General features: G+C 41.8%; 1 protein-coding gene across 1 annotated transcript in view; it reads right to left on the reverse strand.

Moving 5' to 3' along the window:
• The window catches only part of LOC101270222 (sodium/glucose cotransporter 1-like), a 62,045-nt gene that overhangs the window by 26,081 nt on the left and 12,137 nt on the right, over positions 1–23,827 (reverse strand). The window contains 6 exon segments of the mRNA XM_012535249.1: positions 2,641–2,861; positions 8,037–8,117; positions 9,210–9,315; positions 10,853–10,957; positions 19,870–19,929; positions 21,491–21,595. Of these exon segments, the coding sequence (XP_012390703.1) occupies positions 2,641–2,861; positions 8,037–8,117; positions 9,210–9,315; positions 10,853–10,957; positions 19,870–19,929; positions 21,491–21,595 (678 nt within the window).

Raw genomic sequence — 23,827 nt, forward strand, 5'->3', positions numbered from 1 at the left:
ATGGTGGCTCCACGGCTTCTCACGGAGGCACAGCAGCCCTCAGTGGTATCCCCACTCCCACCCCACCCCCATCTCATCCACCCACCTCAGTACCTAGCACAATCAACCCTGTGATCAAGGCCTCACATATGGTCCCTTATGAACTTGGATGAGGAGTTTTGGGTAGTTTCTGAGGAACATCACCAATTGGTCACAGAGTACAATATATTTGACTTTATTCAGCATTGCCAGATCACCCTCCAGAAAACACGCCCCGTTTGCACTCTCATCAGAAATGCAAGAGGATTCCTGAACATCCGTGTCCTCCTCAACAGTTGACATCATCAAGCTTTCTAATTTTTGCCAGTCTCATTGTGGTTTTAAATTGCACTTCCCTGATAATGCTGGGTTATATGCTTTTTAGCATTTACGTTTGTTTGCATTTCCTTTTCTACAAATTGTCTCTCATTATCTTTTGCCTGCATGGCTATTGGAGCTCCTTTTTCTTGTGGATTTGCTATTAGTCTCCTGTTCATTATAAACATTCTGATATTCTTCTCTAGCCCATCATCCATCAACTCTGTCTAGAGCACCTTTGTTAAAAAGGCCTTATGTGTAATGTGATCAAACCGATATGATTTACACTCCCCCCAACTCAAAAGTATTCACTAGCATTACCTCGCCTTATTGTAGTACAGGTTTACTTTCCACATTTAAGTCTTTAATTCATCTGAAGCCCACTTCTGTGTAAGTGTTAGGTGGGGATGAAGCTTTGTTATTCCAAATAGTAAGCTGGGTTTTGGTTTTTTTTTTTTTTTAACAACATTGAAGAGTATGTATCTCTGCTGTTGCTTTGTGGAGCCTCCTTGAACACATATTAAATTCCTATAAATACATGGGTCTGTCTCTGAGCTCTTCATTCTGTCCTGTTAGTCTATATGTCTATTCCTGGGAATTTCAAACTGCTTGTATTACTGCGACTTTGTCAAAGTTTAAATATCTGGTCGGGCAAGTTCTCCCCCTTTGTTCTTCATTTTCAAACTTGGGTTAGCTATTTGTGGCATCTTCTCCTTCCACAAAAGGTTTAAACCCTTTTTATTGTGCTATAACACACGAACATGGTGTAGCACATTACAGAGCGCACCATGGAAACACCAAGTCAAGAGGTGCAACACTTAAAGGCTGGCATACAGAATGCAACAAAGAATCTAACTGATCTAGAAATGTATGAAAAAACTCACTGATGGTGGTGGAACAAAATAAAAAAAAAAAAAAAGAAAAGAGGAGCAACATTGAGGTACCCCAGAAGCCTCTCTCTATGGCTCTTTTAAACAATTGAGGTGAAATTCACATAACATGTAATTAACCATTTTAAAGTGAACAATTCTGTAGCATTTAGTACATCCCCAGTGTTCCATCACAGCCACCTCTCTCCAGCATCACAGCTTCTTCATCACCCAGAAGAACACCCAGGCCCATGAAGCAGCCACTCTCCATCCCGCCTCCCCCGGGAAGCACTAATCGGATTTCTGTCTGCATGGATTTGCCTGTTCTGGATATTTCACGTAAAAGGAATCATACAATAGGTGACCTTCTGTGTCTGGCTTCTTTCACTTAGCATGATGTTTTCGAGGTTCATCCAAGGTGTAGCAGGTATCTGTACTCATTCCTTTCTATGGCTGAATAATATTCCAACACATGGATACACATTTTGTTTATTCATTCATTCGTTGGTGGATATTTGGGTTGTTTCCACTTTTTAATGATTGTGAACACCACCGTTATATGTGCCTCTTTTTAACCTCAACCCTCTCCCTTGCTTCAGAAATGATCGCTTTAATGACTATTTTATTTCCTCCTTGCTTTTTCTTTACAATTTTTTGCTACGTAACTGTGTATACCTAAACAACATAACTTAGCATTGCCTGTGTTAAGCTTTATATAAATGTAATCACACAGCACCTAGTCTTCTGTGTTTAGATTCTTTTATTTGGTATAATGCTTTACAGATTCATCCATGCTATGGTGTGTAGCTGTACTTCCTTTTTATTTCTATATTGGCCTTCCACTGTATGAATATTTCACAGTTTATTTCATTAACAACCATTGATAGAGAGCCATATAATTTTTAGAATAAGCTTGAGTCCTTAAAAAATCCAACTGAAATACTGATTAGTGGTATTTAATTTCTAGACTCAATTTGGGAGAACTGACATATTTTTCATGTGCAAACATTGTGCTTTGTAGATAATGAGAGGGAGGAAAAAATGAAAACAAGTGCTCTGTTATAGACAGGACTGGAGGGGGAACTCCTCTTATTTTTTTAAAGTTTTTTTGATGTGCACCATTTTTAAAGTCTTTATTGAACTTGTTACAATATTGCTTCTGTTCTATGTTTTGGTTTTTTGGTCGTGAGGCATGTGGGATCTTAGCGCCCTGACCAGGGATCGAACCCGCACCCCCTGCATTGGAAGGTGAAGTCTTAATCACTGGACCACCAGGGAAGTCCCGAGAGACCCCTTTCAGACAGAACGTGGTCCTGCACTACATTTGGGTATTACACAAGGCTGGGAGGGAAGCCTGCCTGTGGCTGCAGAGACTGCAGAGACCCCCAACCCCCAGGCCCCAGTGCAGGCCTGTCAGCGCAGCACATTTGATTACCTGGTCAGTGCACCAGTAGTACAAGGAGAGGGTGGAGATGCCAAAGATGACTCCAGGCCAGGGGATGTCTCCAGTGGTGGGATCTCGGAAGATATGGAAAGAATCCAGACGAGGAATGAAGCATTCCGGCTGGGTGGTCCAGTTTCCTTCACAGATGAGGGTGGGCTTAGCATCCATGTACTCATGCTGTAGTTCCTGGTATCCTCCCACCTCCTTAAAGGCTTGAAAACACCATACAGTTGGTCAGTACCTTAAACTGCACAATAACACACGTCTGAAGAACCAAGATTGCAAAGTGAGACACAATGGACTGGCAAATAGCCAAGGCTGTATGTACCTAAGAAAAGACACCATCTCCTCCAAAGAAAAAGAAGAGTGCAGTGGACACTGGTGGTCGTATGCCTGGCACCCCATCCTCCTGCTTCTGGGGACAGAACCCCTCTTCCAGCTGCATCCCGCCCTATATGAGTTAGGTGGGCCTCGTCAAACTACCCACCACTCATTCCAATCTGGCATGTGACCCGGGCCTGGCCAATATGCCCCATCACCTGGGCAGCTGATGTAACAGGAATGGACTTGGGACCCAAGCCCGGCTAATCAGAGCTTGTCCCAGGAGTCTTCTGCTTAAGGCACCAAAAATGTCTGCTTCTTTGCTTTGGGGTTCTAAGCTAGGATGGCAGTTGAAAGCTCTTTTGTCTACCTGGCTCATGCAGAAGGCTGGATCGAGCCATGCTCAAAAGTAAGACGGCCCTGGAATTTTCACTTAGGTGAGCCAAGGAAGTACTTATTTGCTTATACTAGTTTGGAACTAAAGTTCTATTTCAAGTTATTTGAAGAATCTCGACTAAATCAGAAATTAATATTCATTTTCCTGCAATTCCAGCAGAACAGTTATGAAACTTCATATCTGGAATTTTCTTCAGAGCCTATAGCATTTCTCCCTCAATATCCTAAGTAGTGTAAAATCTCAACATTAAAGAAAATTTTATTTATTTTTGGCTGAGTTGGGTCTTTGTTGCTGCACGTGGGCTTCTCATTGCGGTGGCTTCTCTTATTGCAGAGCACGGGCTCTAGGTGCGCGGGCTTCAGTAGTTGTGGCTCACGGGCTCTAAAGCGCAGGCTAAGTAGTTCTGGTGCACGTGCTTAGCTGCTCCGCGGCATGTGGGATCTTCCCAGCCCAGGGCTCGAACCCATGTCCCCTGCATTGGCAGGCGGATTCTTAACCACTGCGCCACCAGGGAAGCCCGAAAAATATTTTTAAAAGGCACTAAAACACATAATTCCACCTACTTAACTAAAAATCTTTTATTTTGGCATATTAAACCATGTTCCTTTGATATAGACTTGATTTTTGAAATGGGTTCAGAATCATATGGAGTCAAGACTAGTCAATGAAAAGATACCAAGTGACTATGAAATGAATAAGACACCTCATGGCACTTCTAAAAACGAATTCCATGTGGATTTTAAAAAGGTGAACTACAAAACCACAAAGTTATTAGAAGAAAACAGGAGAGTATCTTTATGAACTTGGGTTAGGGAGTAGTACATTCTTCAACAAGACACAGAAAGGAAAAGGAAGGTTGACAAATTTGACTTCAAAATTTTAAATTTATATGACTGAAATCAAGTTAAAAATTTGTTAGAATAAAAGAAGAGATTTGCATCACGTATGAAGGACTCACACATCAATAGCCAAGGGAAACTATTGGAAAGAAATGTGGTAGAGAATATCAACATGTAATCCACAAAGGAGGAAATACAAATGTCCACTAAGTATATGAAAAGATGCTCAACCTCACCAGTGTCTGGAAACTTCTAATTAAAACAAAAATGAGATACTTGTTTTTCCCGTTTCACCTACTAGGCATATTTTTTTAAAGTCTTAAAACATCAAGTGTTGGGCTTCCCTGGTGGCACAGTGGTTAAGAATCCGCCTGCCAATGCAGGGGACATGGGTTCAAGCCCCGGTCTGGGAAGATCCCACATGCCGCGGAGCAACTAAGCCCGTGAGCCACAACTACTAAGCCTGTTCTCTAGAGCCTGCGAGTCACAACTACTGAGCCCACGTGCCATAACTACTGAAACCTGCACACCTAGAGCCTGTGCTCTGCAACAAGAGAAGCCACTGCAATGAGAAGCCCACGTGCCACAATGAAGAGTCGCCCCCGCTCACTGCCAACTAGAGAGAAAGCCCGTACACAGCAACGAAGACCCAATGCAGCCAAAAATAAATAAATAAAACTTTTTTAAAAATTAAAAAAAACACAAAAACATCAAGTGTTGGCTGGGAGGTTAAGAAACACATATTCTCATACATTTCTGAGAATATAAGTTAAAATTGCCACTTTGGAGAGGAAATTGAGGTATCTCTTGACAAATCCAGGACTGCAAGGTTAACACTCAAAACCAAGTCAATGTAATTAACTGTGCTAAAAGAAAAAGGAGAAAAATAATATAATCACCTCAGTAATGTGGAAAAACATTTGATACAATTCAAAACCTGCTCATGATAAACAATCTTAGTAAACTAGGAATAGAAGGGAACTTTGTTAGTATGACAAAAAATATCTACAAAAAATTGACAGCAAACATTTTACTTAATGGTGAAATATTCAAAGCTTTCCCTCTAAATTGGGAATGAGACAAGGAGGACTTCTTGTCTTCAATACTGTACTAAAGGTCCTGGCCAGTGTAATAAGGCAAGAAAAAGAAACGAAAGTATAAAGTTTGGAAAAGGAAACCAAAAGACAACTTCTTGACCTGGGTGCTGGCTACCAGAGCGTGTTCACTTTGTGATACTTCATCTAGCTATCCACTTTGATTTGTGCACTTTTCAATAAAAAGTTTATTACAAATACAAAAGCAGAAAAGATGCAGTAGATCTCTATTTGCTGATATAGAAATTTGCCTAAGATATAGCTCCAGTGGTGGAAAAACAGGCTTTAAAATGTTCTGATTCTATTAAGATATATATCTCACAGAGAAAAAAAAATATTTGTACAGGCATATCTCATTTTATTGTGTTTTGCTTTACTGCACTTTGCAGATACCATGTGGTTTTTTTGGTTGTTTTTTTTTTTTTTACAAATTGAAGGTCTGTGGCAACCCTGAAACAATCAAGTCTATAAGTGCCATTTTTCCAACAGCATTATTTTAAAATTAAGGTATGTGCCTTGTTTTTAGACATAATGCTATTGTACACTTAACAGGCTACAGTATAGTGTAAACATAAGTTTATATGCACTGGGAAACCAAAAAATTCATGTGACTTGCTTTATTGTGGTATTTGCTTCATTGCTGTAGTCTGGAACCAAACCCACAATATCTCCAAGGTTTGCTTGTACATATGAAGACCGTCTCTGGAAGGATGTACACAAAACTTATGATACTGGTTGGCTCTGGGGAGTCAAATTACGAAACTGAGGGTGGTAAATATTTCACTGTGTACCCTTTTGTTTTGTTTACCTTACCTAAAATTTACCTAAAAATTAGAAATAAAAAAATAAAATTGTATGTGCACAGGTTCCCACGGTGACTTGTTTGAAGGCAACATTCACTTGGATGTACAAGTTCTTGTATATTTTTAAAGGAAAACAATGCCTCTCCCAAATAGTTTACTTATCAAAAGAACTAGCATGAATACTCTGGTAAAAAGAAAATCCCATTAAATTTCTCAGAAAATGTCTTAGTCTGTTCGGGCTGCTACAACAAAATACCATATAGTGAATGGCTTACTTCCCACAGTTCTGGAGGCTGGGAAGTCCAAGATCAAGGTGCTGGCTGACAGGGTGTTGGCCATCTTCTCACTGTGTCCTCATGTGGCAGAAGGGTCGAGGGAGCTCTCTGGGGTCTCTTTTATAAGGGCACTAATGCCATTCGTGAAGGTTCTTCCCTCATGACCTAACCGCCTCCCAAAGGCCCCAACTCCCAATACCATCACATTGGAGGTTAGGATTTCAACTTATGAATTTTGGGGGGATACAAACATTCAGTCTATAACAGTAAATGATATATAATTATTTAGAGATATAATTGCTAAAATTAAATGGAATATTCCACCTGCCCCTAAAGTTTAATTGGATATCATTCTCAAGTATTGGGATGGTCTTGGCAAGTTTTAATGAAGTTGATATTTACCATTAACATTAAGCAAACACAATGGCTTAGAAAGTTTTATAGTTTATAGTTGTGTCACTCAAATCAGTGATTGTTTCCCAGCTCATTACAAAATTCCTTGGAGCATGCCTGACATGTATTTTGTGTCCCAGCAACACAGCATTGAGTATACTTCATGGAGCACTAATGCTTACTGAATGGTAAGACTGAGTTTTGTGATTCTGTGTGAGTCTATCTGTTCTCCTTCCATGAGGCTCAACAACATGCTCTATGGAACCATAACCCTTCAACTGAACTAGCATATCATTTCAATAATTTTTCCATACCTGAGCCAAGAGCTTTTCCTTCTAGGTTTCTGCAAGACCAATCTCTGACTCATGGAACAGTGGGTACCGCCAACCTCACTAAGGCTACTCCTAGCTAGTGGGAGGAAACCTCCACTTGAAGGTGAGTGTAATTGTCACTACAGGTACGGTAATATGCTATTCAAATATCGGGGGCTTCGGTGTTAGAGGGACCCAGCTCTGAGCTCTACTCTTGGTGTGTTTCATGAACAAGTTACTTAACTGAGTAACTCAGCTTCCTCATCAGTAAAATGAGGATAATAAAAGTAGTTATGCCTCATGATGACTGTGATCATTTAATGAGGCAATATAGATAAATGCCTGCATGGTACCTGATTCTCAATTTATATCAGCTATTATTTTCATTCGTCTTACTCACTAAGCACCTACCATGTGCATCAGACTCATTGTGTGAAGGATACAATGGCTCTGGTTCTTAAGAAGGTTTGGACCTGGGGGGTATGACTTATTTATGTGGCACAATGAACAATCAAGGTATGTACCATCAAAAAAAAAAGTCACGTTGTGTGGTAGTGATACAAGTCCAGAGAACAAAGACGTAGAGGTAGAACAATCATGGAATCACACACTCAGGGGTGGATCTTCTGTTGACCCTGAGAGATGGATTTAACTGAGTAGACAAAAGGGAGAGGGGCTTCTGACTGGAGAGGAAGAGCATGGACAGAGGCACAGAGTGGGGATGAGTGTGGTGGGCCACTCTTGACTGCTGTTCAAAGTGCTTGAGTTTGTCATCACCCCTCCTACTCCTCAACTCCTCCTTCTCCTGACGCGGGCATGACCTTAGACAACGCTCGTGGGTTCTGAGGGCCTCGGTCTCCTCATCTGTGAGAGGAAGGTGCTGAAATGGCCCCAGACAGCTGTCAGATTCAAAGAGTCCACCCACAGTGCCCACTGCTCTCCAGATTTACTTACCATAGCCCATTAACAAGACTGAGCCCAGAACCACAACGCCAGCATGTAAGATATCAGTATAAACTGCAGCCGCAAAACCACCTGAATAGGCAAGAGAAAGGGAAAGGAGAGCCACGCCTGACTCTGTGGGAAGTTACTCTGCATGCCTGGTCCACACACTTGGGTCTGCCTGTCTCCACACCCACACCTCCGTCCTGAGCTCAGTGGGCCTTACAACTGCTTATGCTTAGACTAGATACACCCTGTTTTCTCTCTTGAACAGCCTTCATGATCTGTTGTTGGATTCTTATCTTGCTCTTTTATATCCCAATTTCCTTTTACTTCCCATTTTGGATAAATGAAAATCTGGTAGTTTTCCTAAGCAAAAAAGTATACAGGTCTTCCTTGACTTATGATGGGGTTACATCCTGATAAGCCCATTGTAAGCTGAAAATATTATTAAGTCGAAAATGCATTTACTACATCTCACCTACTGAACATCATAGCTTAGCCTGGTCTGCCTTAAATGTGCTCAGAGCACTTACATTAGCTTACAGTTGGGCAAATTCATTAACACAAAGCCTATTTTATAATACAATGTTGACCATCTCATGTAATTTATTGAATACTGTACTGAAAGAGAAAAACAGAGTGGCTGTCTGGGTAGAGAACGGCTGTTCACCTCGTGGATGCGTGGCTGATGGGGAGCTGCCACTACCCAAGGTTATGATGCCACGTATCATGCTACATAGCATTAGCCCAAGACGGGATCAACATTCCAAATTTGAATTGTCTGCCTAAGTGATCCCATCTGATGGCCTGACCAGGTTACCAGGTAACCAGGATGCCCTGAAGCAGCTCCTCCTCTCAGTCCCTTTCTGTGCTCCCGCTCCTTCACCCCTTCACCAAGCAGACTTCAGTGTGAGGCCTGCCCCACCCCAAACACTGCCGGCCCTGTCAATCCTCTTGGAAAGCCCCTGCCAGTCTGATACGATTTCCAGGAGCAGGGCACAACTCGGGCACCCCTGCCTCAATTATTTTCAGCGTTTGGCCCTTTCAGGCCTCAGCAATGTGACTTACAGACTCAGGGAAAATGCAAAAGCTGGAGATCCCTGTCTCAATGTCTTTAGGACTTCAATAAGAAGTAGAGCTTTTGTGTCAACACAAATACCTGTGGGGTTAGAGTAACCTCACTTGTGATGCCATAAATGCCAGTAACTGACAGCAAGACTACGGTGGCCAGGTAAACATCCAACCCCAAAACCAGCCTCATGAACATGGCGCCAGTGCAGATCTCCACCTGAAATGGGTACAAACATAGCAGGCTGCACTTTCATTTCCAGCTCTATCAACAGCTGTCCCATAAAGACGCTGACCTCAGAGGCCATCTGAAGTCAGCACGTCCACTCCATTCCTAGTGGACACCGGGTGAGGTCTTCCCAAGTTCTGTTGGGCAACACAGCTGGTGCCCCATGAGTTCAGCCAAGGTCAGGACCTTTAAGCATTGGGCTAAGTTAATGCAACTTAGCCTCTTCCTCCTTGGAGCCTCAGAGTGGGGAGTGTGCCCAGGGAGCGAGCTGTTCCTGCAGTTCCGCCAGTGGGAAAGGCAGAGGGGGCTGCTTATCAGGGACTGGCAAGCTTTTTCTGTAAAGGGAAGATGGTAAATGCTGTAGGCTTTGTGACACACAGACCATTTCTGTTTTTTTACCACTCTTTAAAACTGTAAAAACCATTCTTAGCTCAAGGACTGTGCAAAGCAGATCACTAGTCCGACTGGCCTGCGGGCTGGGTTTGTTAACCCCAGGCTTCGTTGACAATGACTCTGAAGCACCTGCATGTCATTTACTGGCTAACCTCATGCTTTGGTATTCTGGTCTCCACAGCCAGGGATACAATGGGCAGAGGTTCTCCCAACACCCAACATTTACACACCGAATGTTTACTGAGCACCAGCCATGTGGTAGATACTCGGCAGGGTTCAGGAGATCCAAGGGTTACCAAAACTCAGTCACTGTCTTCAAGTACCTTATGTTTAATGAAGGAGATAGGCCACCAAATAGGCAATTTCCATGCAGTATGATAAGTGACACTCATTCAGTCATTCAAAAAAAACACCTGTCAAGTGCCTTATGTGCTAACCATGCTCTCAGCAGAGGAGGATTGCAGGGAGCAAGCCAGGAAAGGGCCCGGGGCTCAAGAAGCTTGCCCCAGAGTGGAGAAGACAGATAACAAGCAAGGAAACAGATAAATTCTCTCACATGGTGGCATGTATTACAAAGGAAACAGAAACAGTAATGGAGTAGAGACTGACTGGGCACATCCGAGGAAGGCCTCTCCCAGGAAGTGACATTTCAAAAATCTGGGGGAAGAACATTCTAGACACAGTACAGAGCAGGTGTCAAGGGCTTCAAGTGGGAATAAGCTTGCTGGATTTGAGAAACGACATGGCGAGTACAGGGGAGGAGATGAGGCCAGAGGAAGGGCCAGGGTAGGAAGGCTTCACAGGTCATAACACGAGGTTCAGTTCTCTTGTAAGGGTGGTGGGGTGCCTGGATTGTTTCCAGCAGGGGAGTGGCATCACCTGATGACATGACGCCCAGCGTTCTCTGGGAACACACAGGAGGGGCCTGTAACCCAGGCTTGGGAGGCAAAGAAGATGCCTCTGCCTTTCATTTTGTGTATCATTAAGCTATTTTTTCTCCACTTTAGCTTAGACAGCAGAGGCTGACAAGTAACTTATGAGGCCCCAGAGTGAACTGCTGCGACAAACCTAGCATAGTCCTGCCTATCGATTTTTTTGTGTTTTTCTTCCTTGGGCTGGCTTTTACACAACTCACCGAGATCTTACTGAAGATATAAAGGAATAAGTACAGAATAGTGAGGAGGAACTGGTTCCAGTAGCCACCAAACCTCTTCCTCAAATATTTGGGCAATGTTACTACCTGTAGGAGCAACAAGAGAAGCCACCGTCAGGCAGAGCGCTCACAAGGTGCTGGCTGTCACGGGGATGCGGCTGACGGTGGGAGCGGCCCAGGAGTACCAGGTGCAGGGTCACCGACTCTCGCTTTGCATTACACGGACCCCTGTTAAGATGGGAGAACTAGGAAAGAAGAGGCAAAACCGCTGTCTTCAAGAAGCTTGGAATTTAGCTTCGGAAAGCAGAAGTAAATGCAGCTAATTGAATATGTCAAACGATGACAAATCACTTTCATGAAATAATCATAGAGCAAAATCAAATGTTTTTATCACATACTACGAATATACCAAGGGCTCAAGGGAGACACAACTTGACTCCACAGCTCTCGCACCTGGTCCTCTGCGCCAATGCCTCTCGTGTGTGAGCTGGTGCCCCAGACCGCCCTGCTCATTTCTACCTCCACCATCTCACGCTGTGTGCCCGGTGGCAGGGAGTGTGCTCTTCGCTCATCAGATGCCTGGCTCCTAGCACAGTGCCTGGCTCACGGCAGTGAATAAACCAGCGGTAACTGAATACCATCCCACCTCCAGTCCCGAATATGCTCCTGTGCTCTTGTTCCCCCACCTCACACATGCAAATCCCATCTGCTTTCTGCAGCCTTAGCTGGGGGCTTGGCGGGGACCACACGCCCCCTCCTAAACACCTGGAGCTTTTATTCATTTCCTCTTCATTTGGTTCTTAATCATATGCTGCCACACACGGCTGACTTCTCAGTCAGGCTCTAAGCTGTTTCACACTCACTACTCGTATTAGTTTGCCAGGGCTGCCGTCAAAAAGTACGACAGAGTGGCTCACACAACAGAAACGCATTGCTCTGTAGCTCTGGGGACTGGCAGCTCGCGGTGTCCGGGGCTGGTTCTCACGGGGCCGTGAGGAAGGATGCATGCCAGGCCTGTCTCCTCGGCTGGCTGAGACCATCTCCCCACTGCGTCTGCTCATCCTTCCCTCTGTACATGTCTGTGTCCAATATACTCATCTCATAAAGTCATGCTGGATTAGGACCCACCCTAACGACCTCATTTTAACTTAATTACTTCTTTAAAGACTTTATCTCAAAATCCGTCACAACCTGAGGTGATTTTCCTGGGATTATGGCTTCACAACTGCAAGCTTTAGACTGCACGGCAGACAAAGCCTTCCACAATTTTAATGCCCTCTCCACAAGTGTATGTTTTTAAGTTTTATGAGCCATGGTTTACACACAGTAAAATTATCCCATTTTAAGTGTAAAGTTTGATGAGTTTGGGAAAATGTATACAGTTGTGTGATCACTACCACGTTCAAAATATAAGGCATTTCTAACACCCTGCTAAGCCCACAAGGGCGTGCGGCCAAGACCCTCACCACCCCAGTCTTGGAAAACCAGCTGTCAGTCTTGGAAAACCAGCTGTCGCCAGACTCGCCTTCCTTGGAGCTCAAACCCATGGAGTCACACAGCTCCGGGGAAACCAGTGTGAATGGTCACAGAACCACCAGAGTCCCTGCTCACAAATCACTCATGAACTTCCCTTTGGGACCAGCAGACCTTCCTATTTCCTCCACAACCCAACCCTGGCAACCACCATTCTGTTGTGTGTTTCTATGAGTTCGACATTTTTTTTTTAAGATTCCACATATAATTAATACCATGCAATATTTGTTTCTCTGTCTGGCTTATTTTACTGGTTCACAATTTTCTTTTAATGCATATGGCTAGTAAGGAAAGTATCCATAATCAATAAAGAATAAATGCACCCCCCCACCAAAAAAAAGAGTGTGTGCACTTCTATGTCCTGCTACTTTCACCTGGTACCACAGCCTGCTTCTCACCCGTGCTGTCACTCGACGGCTCCTCGGTGCCACCTAGTACCATGTCACGTGCTGTCTGTCCCAATTCAGATTATTTCTAGGTTCGTCTGTTAGGACTAAAACTTCCTGTATCAGTCTGTGTGTGGACGTGCGTCTTCATTTCTCTGGGGTGGGGTGAAGTGCCACACCCAGGAACAGAACGGCTAGATCCTAAGGTGTAACTGGGTAAGAAACTGCCAACCTGTTTTCCAACGTTCCCTCCAGAAAGGTACGGGCCCCAGGGGCTCCACAACCTCTCCAGCTCTTGGTAGCATCAGTCCTTTTAATCTCAGCCATTCTAGTGGGTGTGCATGGGATCTGATTTTAAGTAGCATTTTCCTAACGGTCAGTGATAGTGAACATCTTTTCATGTGATTATTTGCCATCTGTATATTTTCTTTGGTGAAATGTCTTCTTGCTGTTAAGCTTTAAGAGTTTTAAAAAATATGTATATTCAGGATATAAGTCTTTTACTGTCAGTATGTTCTACAAATACTCCTTCCCAGTCTCTAGCTTGACTTTTCACTTTCTTAAAAATATCCTTCTAAGAGTTAAAGTTTAAAATTTTACTTTGAAGTCCAATATATCAATTTCTTCCTTTATGGTTTGTGGTTTTTGTGTCCTTAGAAATTTTTACCTACCCAATAACCTTCAAAAAAATTTTTTTTGCAATAAGTTCTTTTTTTAATTGAAGTATAAGTGACTTATCACCTTACATTGGTTTCAGGTGTACAACATAATGATTCAATATTTATATATATTTCTTTTCTTTTTAAATTTATTTATTTAATTTATTTTTGGCTGCGTTGGGTCTTTGTTACTGTGCGTGGGCTCTCTCTAGTTGCAGCGAGCGGGGGCCACTCTTTGTTGCGGTGCGCAGGCCCCTCATTGTGGCGGCCTTTCCCGTTGTGGAGCACAGGGCTCTAGGCGCACAGGCTTAGTTGCTCTGCAGCATGTGGGATCTTCCTGGACCAGGACTCGAACCCATGTCCCCTGCATTGGCAGGCAGATTCTTAACCACTGAGCCACCAGGGAAGCCCTATTTATATATATTTCATCTTCATTTTTTTTTTTTTTTTTGCGCTACGCGGGCCTCTCACTGTTGTGGCCTCTTCTGTTGCAGAGCACAGGCTCCGGACGCGCAGGCTCAGCGGCCATGGCTCACGGGCCTAGCCGCTCCGCGGCATGTGGGATCTTCCCGGACCGGGACACGAACCCGTGTCCCCTGCATCGGCAGGCGGACTCTCAAGCACTGCGCCACCAGGGAAACCCCTCATCTTCATTTTTAAAGAATGCTTTTGCTGGGTATAGAATTCTCGGTTGACAGCTTTTTCTTCCATTCAGCATCCAACTATGTCATTCTGATGTTTTCTGGTCTCCACTGTATCTGATGAGAAGTCGTCTATTAACTGTATCATTGTTTCCCTGCATGTAATGTGTTGCTTTTCTTTTACCAATTTCAAAATCTTCTCTTTATCTTTGCTTTTAGCAGTTTGACTGTGATGTAAACCTATGTGTAGTTTTCTTTGTGTTTATTCTATTTAGTGTTTGTCAAGCATTTTGAATCTGTAAATTAACATTTTCCAGCAAAGGATATATTTTCAGTTATTATTTCTTCAAAAATTTTTTTCTGCCTCTTTCTCTTCTCTTTCTGGGACTCCAATTACATGTCTGATCGACTGATATTGTATTGCAGGTCTCTGAGGTTTTGTTCCTTTTTCTTCAGTTTTTTCTCTGTTCTTTATCCTGAGTAATTCTTATCTTCAAGTTCACTGATTCTCTCTTTTGCCATCTTAATTGTGCTGTTGAACCCCTCTTGTGAAGTCTTCATTTCAGCTACTATGTTTTTCAACTTGAGAATTTTGACTTGTTTTTTTGGTTTTTACTTTTATTATTTTCATTTTTTTTATTTTTGGCTGCATTGGGTCTTCATTGCTGGGTGCGGGCTTTCTCTAGTTGCCATGAGCAGGGGGTACTCTTCACTGTGGTGTGCAGGCTTCTCATAGCGGTGGCTTCTCTTGTTGCGGAGCATGGGCTCTAGGCGCACAGGCTTCAGTAGTCGTGGTGCAGGCTCAGTAGTTCTGGCACACAGGCTTAGTTGCTCCACGGTATGTGGGATCTTCCTAGACCAGGGATTGAACCCATGTCCCCTGCACTGTCAGGCACATTCTTAACCACTGCGCTACCAGGGAAGTCCCGACTTGGTTCTTTTCTACAGTTTCAGTTTCTCTGTTGAGAGGCCCTATTTGTTCACTCATTAATATCACATTTTCCTTTACATTTTGGAATACATTTATAATAGCAAGTTGAAGTCTTTGTTTTGTTAAATCTACATCTGGGCCTGCTCAGAGTCAGCACCTACTTATTGCTTTTTTTCTCCCTGAGTGTGGGTCATGTTTATTTTCCCATTTCTTTGCATATCTAATAATTCTTGGTTGAAGACTGGCCATCATAGATAATATGATGTAGCACTCTAGAATCCGTTTTGCTCTTCCGAGGATTAGTGCTCTTGTTTGAGTAGGGACTGAATGTGTCTGGACTCAGACTACCATATCTTCCATGCCACCCTGACCCCCACCCTGCAGTGCAGAAGCTGAGGTCTCCACTTGGTTTTCCAGCTTCCAGCTGCTGCTGACTTAGCCTGGTCCTCTGAAGGTTTTCCCTGCACTTGAGTAGCCTGGCAGTCAGTCAAGGGTTTGGGCAGAATTTATACTGAGATTTGGGGACTAACCCTCTCTTTGGCTCCCTTGTTTTTGGAGCTCCCCTCCTAAGTTTCGGGTTGCTTTGCCAGCCCTCAATTATGTCCTTGATACCTCCAACTAGCAAGACTTCTGTCTTCCACTGCCTGCCCTGTGTGGGCTGGGGAATGTGCTCAGTCACTGGCACAGCAAACTCACAAATCTCTCCAGGAACAGTCCTGTCTTTGCAAGACAGATCTTTTTTTGGCTGGGCTCCCTGGGGTCTCAGGTATGCCTGTGTACTTTAGTGGTTAGCCAGAGATTTGGGATTTTTGTATATTATTTTAAAATCCTTCCATACCTCAAGGATATAAAGATATTTTTTACTTTCTTATAAAAGTTAGACGAATTTTTGCCTTTCCTATTTAAGCCTTTAATCAATCCAAAATTCTTTTTGTGTAGAATAGGGATCTAATTTTATTTTTTTCGTATGATAACCAATTGATCCTCCTTTCCTCAGTCATCTGCAATGCCGTCTATGTCATAAATCAGGTGTTCATACATATGAGTGTATCTGGGCTTTTTCACTCTCTCGTGTCAATGTGTTTATCCTTGTGCCAATACCAAACTGTCTTAATTACTACAGCTTTATAGTAAGTCATGCTATTTGGTAAGATAAGTTCTTCTTATTTTTCTTTGATAGGAATATCTTTGCTATTCTTATGCTTTTGCTCTTCTACATACACTTTATTTACTTTTTTCCAGATTTATTGAGCTATGACATACATCATACAAGTTTAAGGTATGTGATGTGAGCTGATACATGTATATATTGCAAAATGATTAGCACAGTAAGTTTAAGTTACTATCTCCATCACCCCACATAACTGCCACTTTTTTGTGGTGAGAACATTTAAGATTTACTCTCTTAGCAACTTTTAAGTGTATAATACAGTATTGTTAATGATAGTCACCATGCTAATTCTTTTTTTAAAGATTTTTTTGATGTGGACCATTTTACTGAATTTGTTACAATATTGCTTCTGTTTCATGTTTTGGTTTTCAGGCCATGAGGCATGTGGGATCTTAGCTCCCCGACCAGGGATTGAAACTTCACCCCCTGCATTGGAAGGCAAAGTGTTAACCAGTGGACCACCAGGGAAGTCCCACCATGCTAAGTTTTAATCCATTCATCCACTCTGTGCCTTTTGATTGGAGTATTCAATTCATTTACATGTAAAGTAATTATTGCTAGGTAAGGACTTACTAATGACATCTTGGTAGTTGTTTTCTAACTGTTTTGTAGTTTCCCTGTTACTTTCTTCCCCTCTTACTATCTTCCTTTGTGAATTAATGATTTTCCATAGTAGTAAGCTTTGGTTCTCTCCTTTCTCTTTTGTGTATCTAGCATAGCTTTTTGCTTTGTGGTTACCATGAGGCTTCCATAGATATAAGAGTCTATTTCAAGGTGATAACTTTGAATGCATATGAAAACTCTACCCTTTTACTTCCCGCCTGACATTTAATGTTTTTGATATCACAATTTACCTCTTTTTATATTATGTATCTGTTAACAAATAATTGTAGCTATGGTTTTTAAAAAATACTTTTGTCCTTTAACCTTTAGAGTTAAGTGGTTAATGTACCACCATCTTACTGTATTTGAGTAGTCTGATTTTGACTATCTACTTACTATGTTTTCATGTTACTAATTAGCATCCTTTCATTTAAGCTTGAAGACTCCTTCCAACATTTCTTATAAGGCAGCTCTAGTGGTGATGAACTTCCCCAGCTTTGGTTTGTCTGAGAAAGTCTTTTTTTCTCTTTCATTTCTGAAGACCAACTCTGCCAGATAAAGTATTCTTGGTTGGCAGTCTTTTTCTTTTACCACTTTGAATACATCATCTCACTGTCTCCTGTCCTGCAAGCCTTCTGCTGAGAAATCCACTGATAGCCTTATGGGGGTTCCCTTGTATGTGAGGAATTTTTTTTCTTTTCCTGCTTTTAAAATTTCGTCTCTGTCTTTGATTTCAGACAGTTTTATTATAATGTGTCTTGGAGAAGATAGTTTGGGGTTAAAACTTGGGGGGGAACCGATGAGCTTTGTCATCTTGGATATCCAAATCTCTCCTCAGATTTGGGAAGTTCTCCATTTTAAATAAGCTTTCTGCCTGCTTCTCCCTCTCTTCTCCTTCTGGGATGCCAGTAATGTGTAGATTGTTTCTTTTAATGGTGTCCCATAGCTCACATAGGCTTTCTTCACTCTTTTTCCTTTGTTCTCCTCTGACTGCGTAATTTCAAATGACCTATCATTGAGTTCACAGAACCTTTCTTCTGCTTTGCCAAGCCTGCTGTTGATGTCCCAGTTGCATTTTCCATTTCATTCATTGTAATATTCAGCTCCAGAATTTGTATGGTTAGGATTCCTATCTCTCTGTTAAACCGCTCATTTCTTTCACATATTGTTTTCCTTATTTCGCTGAGCTGTCCTTCTGTGTTTTCTTGTAGCTCACTGAGCTTCCTTCAAACAGCTGTCTTGAACTTTTTATCAGGCAAATCTTTGGAGTTGGTTACTGGAAAATTATTGTGTTCCTTTGGTGGTGTCATGTTTCCTCGATTTTTCAAGTTCCTTGAAGTCTTGTGTTGCTGTTTCTGCATTTGAGGAAGCAGTCACCGCCTCCAGTTTTTACTGACTGGTTTTTGGAGAGAAATACGTTCCATCAGTCCTGCTAGGGATTCTGAGGCTTTCTCAGACCTTTCCTCGGATACACCTGCTTCACATGTCTTCCTTGATCCTACAAAGCCAGGCTGAGTGCTGACAGCCTCCAGTTTGCTTGCCTTACTGAGGGTGGTGCTGAATGCTCGTCTGTGTGCTTTCCCAATCCCACAGGGTCAGGCTGGCTTCCTACGTGTGCTCACTAGCTTTATGCCAGGAATCAACACTGCCACAATTGAAGGTAAGCTAAGGGAGCTGGCCATAAGGTGCAGGCATATGTGGGTGAGGCATGAAGAATGTTGGGGTGTCTGAGGGCCAGCTGGGGAGATCTGCAAGTGAAGAGCCCCCACCGGCTTACTGGCAGGCTTCCTGATAGAGTTTGCAAGGGGGTTAGTAGGATTTGTGTTCCTTTGATGCCATCTGAGAGCCCTGAGTGCTACTCTCCCAGCCACTCCCCACCCCCGGTCATACAGCACACCTGAATATTCTAGATGGAGCGAGAAAGAAGTAGGTCTTTTTGGCAGCAGTCTGTGCAGCTGGAGCAGCTGGGCACTTACACGCTGTCGCTCTTCCCCATGGGACAAATCTCAGGCTAAGAAGGTCTCTCTTGGCACTGAGCTGTGCCACCTCGGGGGAGTGGTGACATGGGTAAAGTGAACCTGTCCCTCTCACCCTCTTCAATGCATCCAGTCGTGGGTATTTTTTTTCCAACAGCATGACTCCTGTACTTCCACAAAGGCCCTCTCGCCTGTGGGTGACAGTCTAAACTGGAGTTCTTTGACAGAACACTCTTATTCTGCCATGTTGGTGACATCATGCCACGCACCCCTGTGGATGCTAGGCCTGGACAGTCTCTTCTTTGTTCTCTCTCAGCCAGGCACTGACATCTTTGTCCCCTTATCTCCTACATACATTTTAGAGTCAGCTTGTCAAGTTCCTCAAACATCTTCTTCTGGATTTAGGGAGAACTAATATTTTTAGGCTGTTGTCTTCCAGTCATTAACAGAATTGTTCTCTTAATTTAGGTCTTATTTTTTAACAAAGTTTTAAAATGTTTTCTATAAAAGCCTTAAGAAGTGAACTCTTGAGTAAGGTCCAGAGTGAAACAGTAGGCAGTTACTGGCTTCTGTTTACCAGTCAGAATGACGTTATTTGAGACATTTCTTAAGATTTAGGGAAATCAGTACAAGGATCAGAACACTGAGAAGTTTAACCTGTCCTCTAGGATGTTTTTTTAAAAATTTAATTAAATTTAATTAATTAATTTATTTTTGGCTGCGTTGGGTCTTGGTTGTTGTGCACGGGCTTTCTCTAGCTGTGGCGAGCGGGGGCCACTCTCCGCTGCGGTGCGCAGGCTTCTGATTGTGGCGGCGCCTCCTGTTGCGGAGCACAGGCTCTAGGCACGCGGGCTTCAGCAGCCGCAGCACGCCGGCTCAACAGCACAAGCTCAGCAGTTGTGGCGCGTGGGCTCAGTTGCTCTGCGGCATGTGGAATCCTCCAGGACCAGGGCTCGAACCCATGTCCCCTGCATTGGCAGGCGGATTCTTAATCACTGCGCCACTAGGGAAGCCCCCTCTAGGATGTTTTTATGTACATATGCAGGATTTGTAAGAAAAAATATTGTAAAGAAAAGAGTAAGTGCTAATGGATACTCACCCCAGCCTTAATGTAAATGGGAGAAAATACCCAACCAAAAACACAGAGCATAAATGGAGCCTGAAACCAAGAAAAGAAGAGCAATTAAATCAGGGTCCCACCTAGGCTAAGCTCTTAAATGAGATGCAAGCTCAGTTACTGTTTTGAGCCCAATAAATGTCATACTTACTGGGGACCTTGCAAATAACAGCCCAAGCGTAAGCCTTCCAGTACAACAAACTTAACTTATAGGCACTTGATCTTTGCCTATAAAGGGGTGCATTCTTAATTTAGGGGGGGTTAACTGAGCCAATTTTCAAGATATTTATTAAAATTTATTGTTTGCCTACTTCCAGATAGAAACGAAGGTGGCTTATAATTAAACAAAAAAGATAGTAAAAAAAAAAAATCAGAAACCATTCAGAGAAATAGTAGAGAAACTACACCAAAATTTACACAAGCTATTGAAATTAAGTAATGCATTTGTCTCTGGCTTTCTTTACAAAGAAGGGGTAAGTTGAATATATGAAGGAGATGTGAACGAATTCTGAGAACTAAATGGTGGTGCAGACCAGGGCGCCTTATCAGGTCTGGAATTAACTTTGTTAGAAGTATTGTTTATTTCTGTAGTCTACCAGAGGAAAAGATGAGACCCAGAAAGTAGGGAGCTTTCTGATTTATCAAAAAAAAAAAAAGGGCCAGGTGATTTATATAGAGATAGGTTAATTAACCCAAGACACATAAATTCACTTATATTAATTTAGGTGAACAAATTCTATGTCCTATAACAAATATATTCCACAGATTAGATAAATAATCCATTTTATAAGTTTTATAGTTGAAACCTGGTATTCATAGGCGATCAGTTAGGAGTTTTGTAGTAACCAGCTGAATATCTCAAAGAACCCAGTTGAGCCTATTCTCAGTATACAGTTGACCCGTGAACAATGTGGGGGTTAGGGGTGCCGACCCCCATGTAGTCAAGCTAAATCTGTCTCAAAAACAAAGGAATTGGTAAATGACTCATCCAAGGGCAGGAAGCTGAAACAATCTGGATAGAATCAGGACTCAAACCCTAGTTCTTTTGATTCCACATATTGTGATCTCTAATTGAACACAAACTTTTCCCCACACTTAGTCAATTTAAAGATCTGTGAAATGAAAATAAAAGTACTATATTTATTGAAAAAAATCTGCGTGTAACCGGACGTGCATGGTTTAAATACATGTTTTTCAAGGGTCAACTGCATACTGCAAATGTGTACATACCGATAAATACACACACACATATATACATATGTATCTGTATGTCTATGTACACACACACATATATGTGTATGTATGTATGTATATGTTTATGTACATATATATTTAAGTGTTAATATGATCTTTTCCCTACCTGACTAGTCTCCTAACTGTATTCCTATGGTCCTTGGAATGTAAACATTCTCTATCTCTTCATTACTTTACTAAAAAGAATGAAAACTAGCACAATCTTGTTGAGAAATCAAAGACTTGGTTCCCTTCTTCCATGACTTCTCAAGGAGTCTTTAATAGTTACTCAGGGTTGAAAGCAAGTTTTTATGTTTCATTTGGACAATGATAAAGGTGGAGGTTAGCTGCTACAGAAGGCATTACTTACATTCCACTCGAAGGCCCCAACAGCAATCCCTGAAGACACCCCCGTTCCAGCCAGGCCCATAAAGTGCCCAGTGCCAATATTCGAGGCAAAAAGAAAAGCACCTATCTGAAAATCAAAAGACAATTACAGATCAGAACTTTTAGTCCAACTTCAAAAACTAATTCTCACAAATATAAACCCAACCTGAATTTTATCAATACATTTCCTCAAAAGGGATTATACCCTGGGCAGAATTCCCATTCATATTTTTTCTATACAAACCCTAACCATAAATTAGAAGCCAAGTAAAAAGGGATGAAGGGAAAAAAGTATTACTGCATTCTTATGTTGCTACCCTCCACACGCTCCACTGACTTATTTGCAACTGCAGAAATATTAGCAGGAGTGTAATTTCATCACTGTTTGAAGTAATTTAAAAATATTAACAATCTAACTGATTGTAAGAGAATGGTTAAAATACTAAGGTACATGAATATGATGAAATACAATGTAGCATACAGAAAGGATAAAGGAAATCTATTAAATGATAAAAAATAATGTAAACAATGTTGATAATATAATCTCATTAAAATTTTGTGTGGGCATATTACACTTATGCACATGTATGTTTATATATAGATGGGAGTGATTCTGGTAGTATATATATAAAAATACTTCTGGGGACTGGAATCATGGTTATAGAAATAGAATGGTAAGAAAATCTCAAGTTCCATACTTGGATTGTAACTTTTTTTTTTTTTTTTTACAACCAGCATATGTTACTTTCAAAATAAAAAATCCCAGAGGCATTTAAAATGAACAAAATCCCTCCTAAACCAATTTTAATTGAGTAGAGATAGCCACTCCATTCCAAATCCAAATCCAAATCCAAATCCAAATACTGTGCTATATTTGACACAAGATACACTTAAAACCAAATTATTAAGAGAGACTAAAAATAACAAAGCCTTTTAGATAAAAACAAACAAAAAACAGCATTGACGATATTAACATAAGATAAAGTAGGATTCAATACCAAAAGCATTAAATATGACAGAGGTTTTTTTGTTTTGTTTTTAAACCATGAAACATAAAATGCACTAGTAAGACATAACTGAGAACATACAGGCACCCAAACACTGTAGCACCAACAAATATAAGGCAAAAAAAATCTTGGAAGAGGCACATAATAATTACTCAAGCAGTTATTTTTACTATTAGGAATGTCTGCTACCTTTATCATAATAATGAAAAACTATACACAATCTAAATTGCCCAATAATATGTTACATAAATGGTGGAATGTCCATATGATATAACACTATACAACTGTGTATAAATATAAAATATCTCTATCTACCTACCTATGTTTATATAGACCTAGGAAGACATTAGTACATTAAATGTACCTTCATTAATTCAGTAACTATTAATAAATGTCCACTGCCAATTATGTGTTAGTGTTGTACATACTAGGAATACATCAGTGAGTAAAACAGACAAATCCCTGCCCTCATGAAGCTAACATTCTCTTAGGAAGAAGAGGATGAACAAGATAAATTAGGGGATTATTTTATAGCACAATAGACAGTGATAAATAGTAAAGTCCTACAGAGAAGAAGAAAGCTTAGAAAACAGACAGGCACGGAAGCAACCTAAATCTCCATCAACAGACGAATGGATAAAAAAGATGTGGTACATATATATAATGGAATGTTACTCAGCCATAAAAAGAAACAAAATTGGGCCATTTGTAGAGACGTGGATGGACCTAGAGACTGTCATACAGAGTGAAGTCAGAAAGAGAAAAACAAATATCATATATTAACACATAAATGTGGAATCCGGAAAAATGGTACAGATGAACCGGTATGCAAGGCAGAAATAGAGACACAGATGTAGAGAACAAATGTACGGGCACCAAGGGGGGAAAGGGATGGTGGGATGAACTGGGAGATTGGGATTGACAAATATACACTAATATGTATAAAATAGATAACTAATGAGAACCTGCTGTATAGCACAGGGAACTCTACTTCACCTCGCTGTACAGTAGATACTAACACAACATTGTAAAACAACTATACCCCAATTGAAAAAAAAAAAAGAAAGAAGGCAGGCAGGAAGTGTTGTGCAGTACAGTGGGCAGGGCCAACTTTCTCTGAGGAGGTGTGAGGGGCAAGCCAAGGGTACCTGTGAGAGCAGAGAGCCTCCAGGCAGAGGGAGCAGCAGGGGCAATGGCCCTGAGGCAGAAGCACGGCTAAATTGTTCAAGGTCACAGAGGTAAGGAGGTGCAGATCATCTGTGGCCTAACATAGGCTGGGCTTTCATTCTGGGTGACATGAGAGCCCCCAGAGG

Source organism: Orcinus orca, chromosome 15 (genome assembly GCF_937001465.1).
Source record: "Orcinus orca chromosome 15, mOrcOrc1.1, whole genome shotgun sequence".
NCBI lineage: Eukaryota > Metazoa > Chordata > Mammalia > Artiodactyla > Delphinidae > Orcinus > Orcinus orca.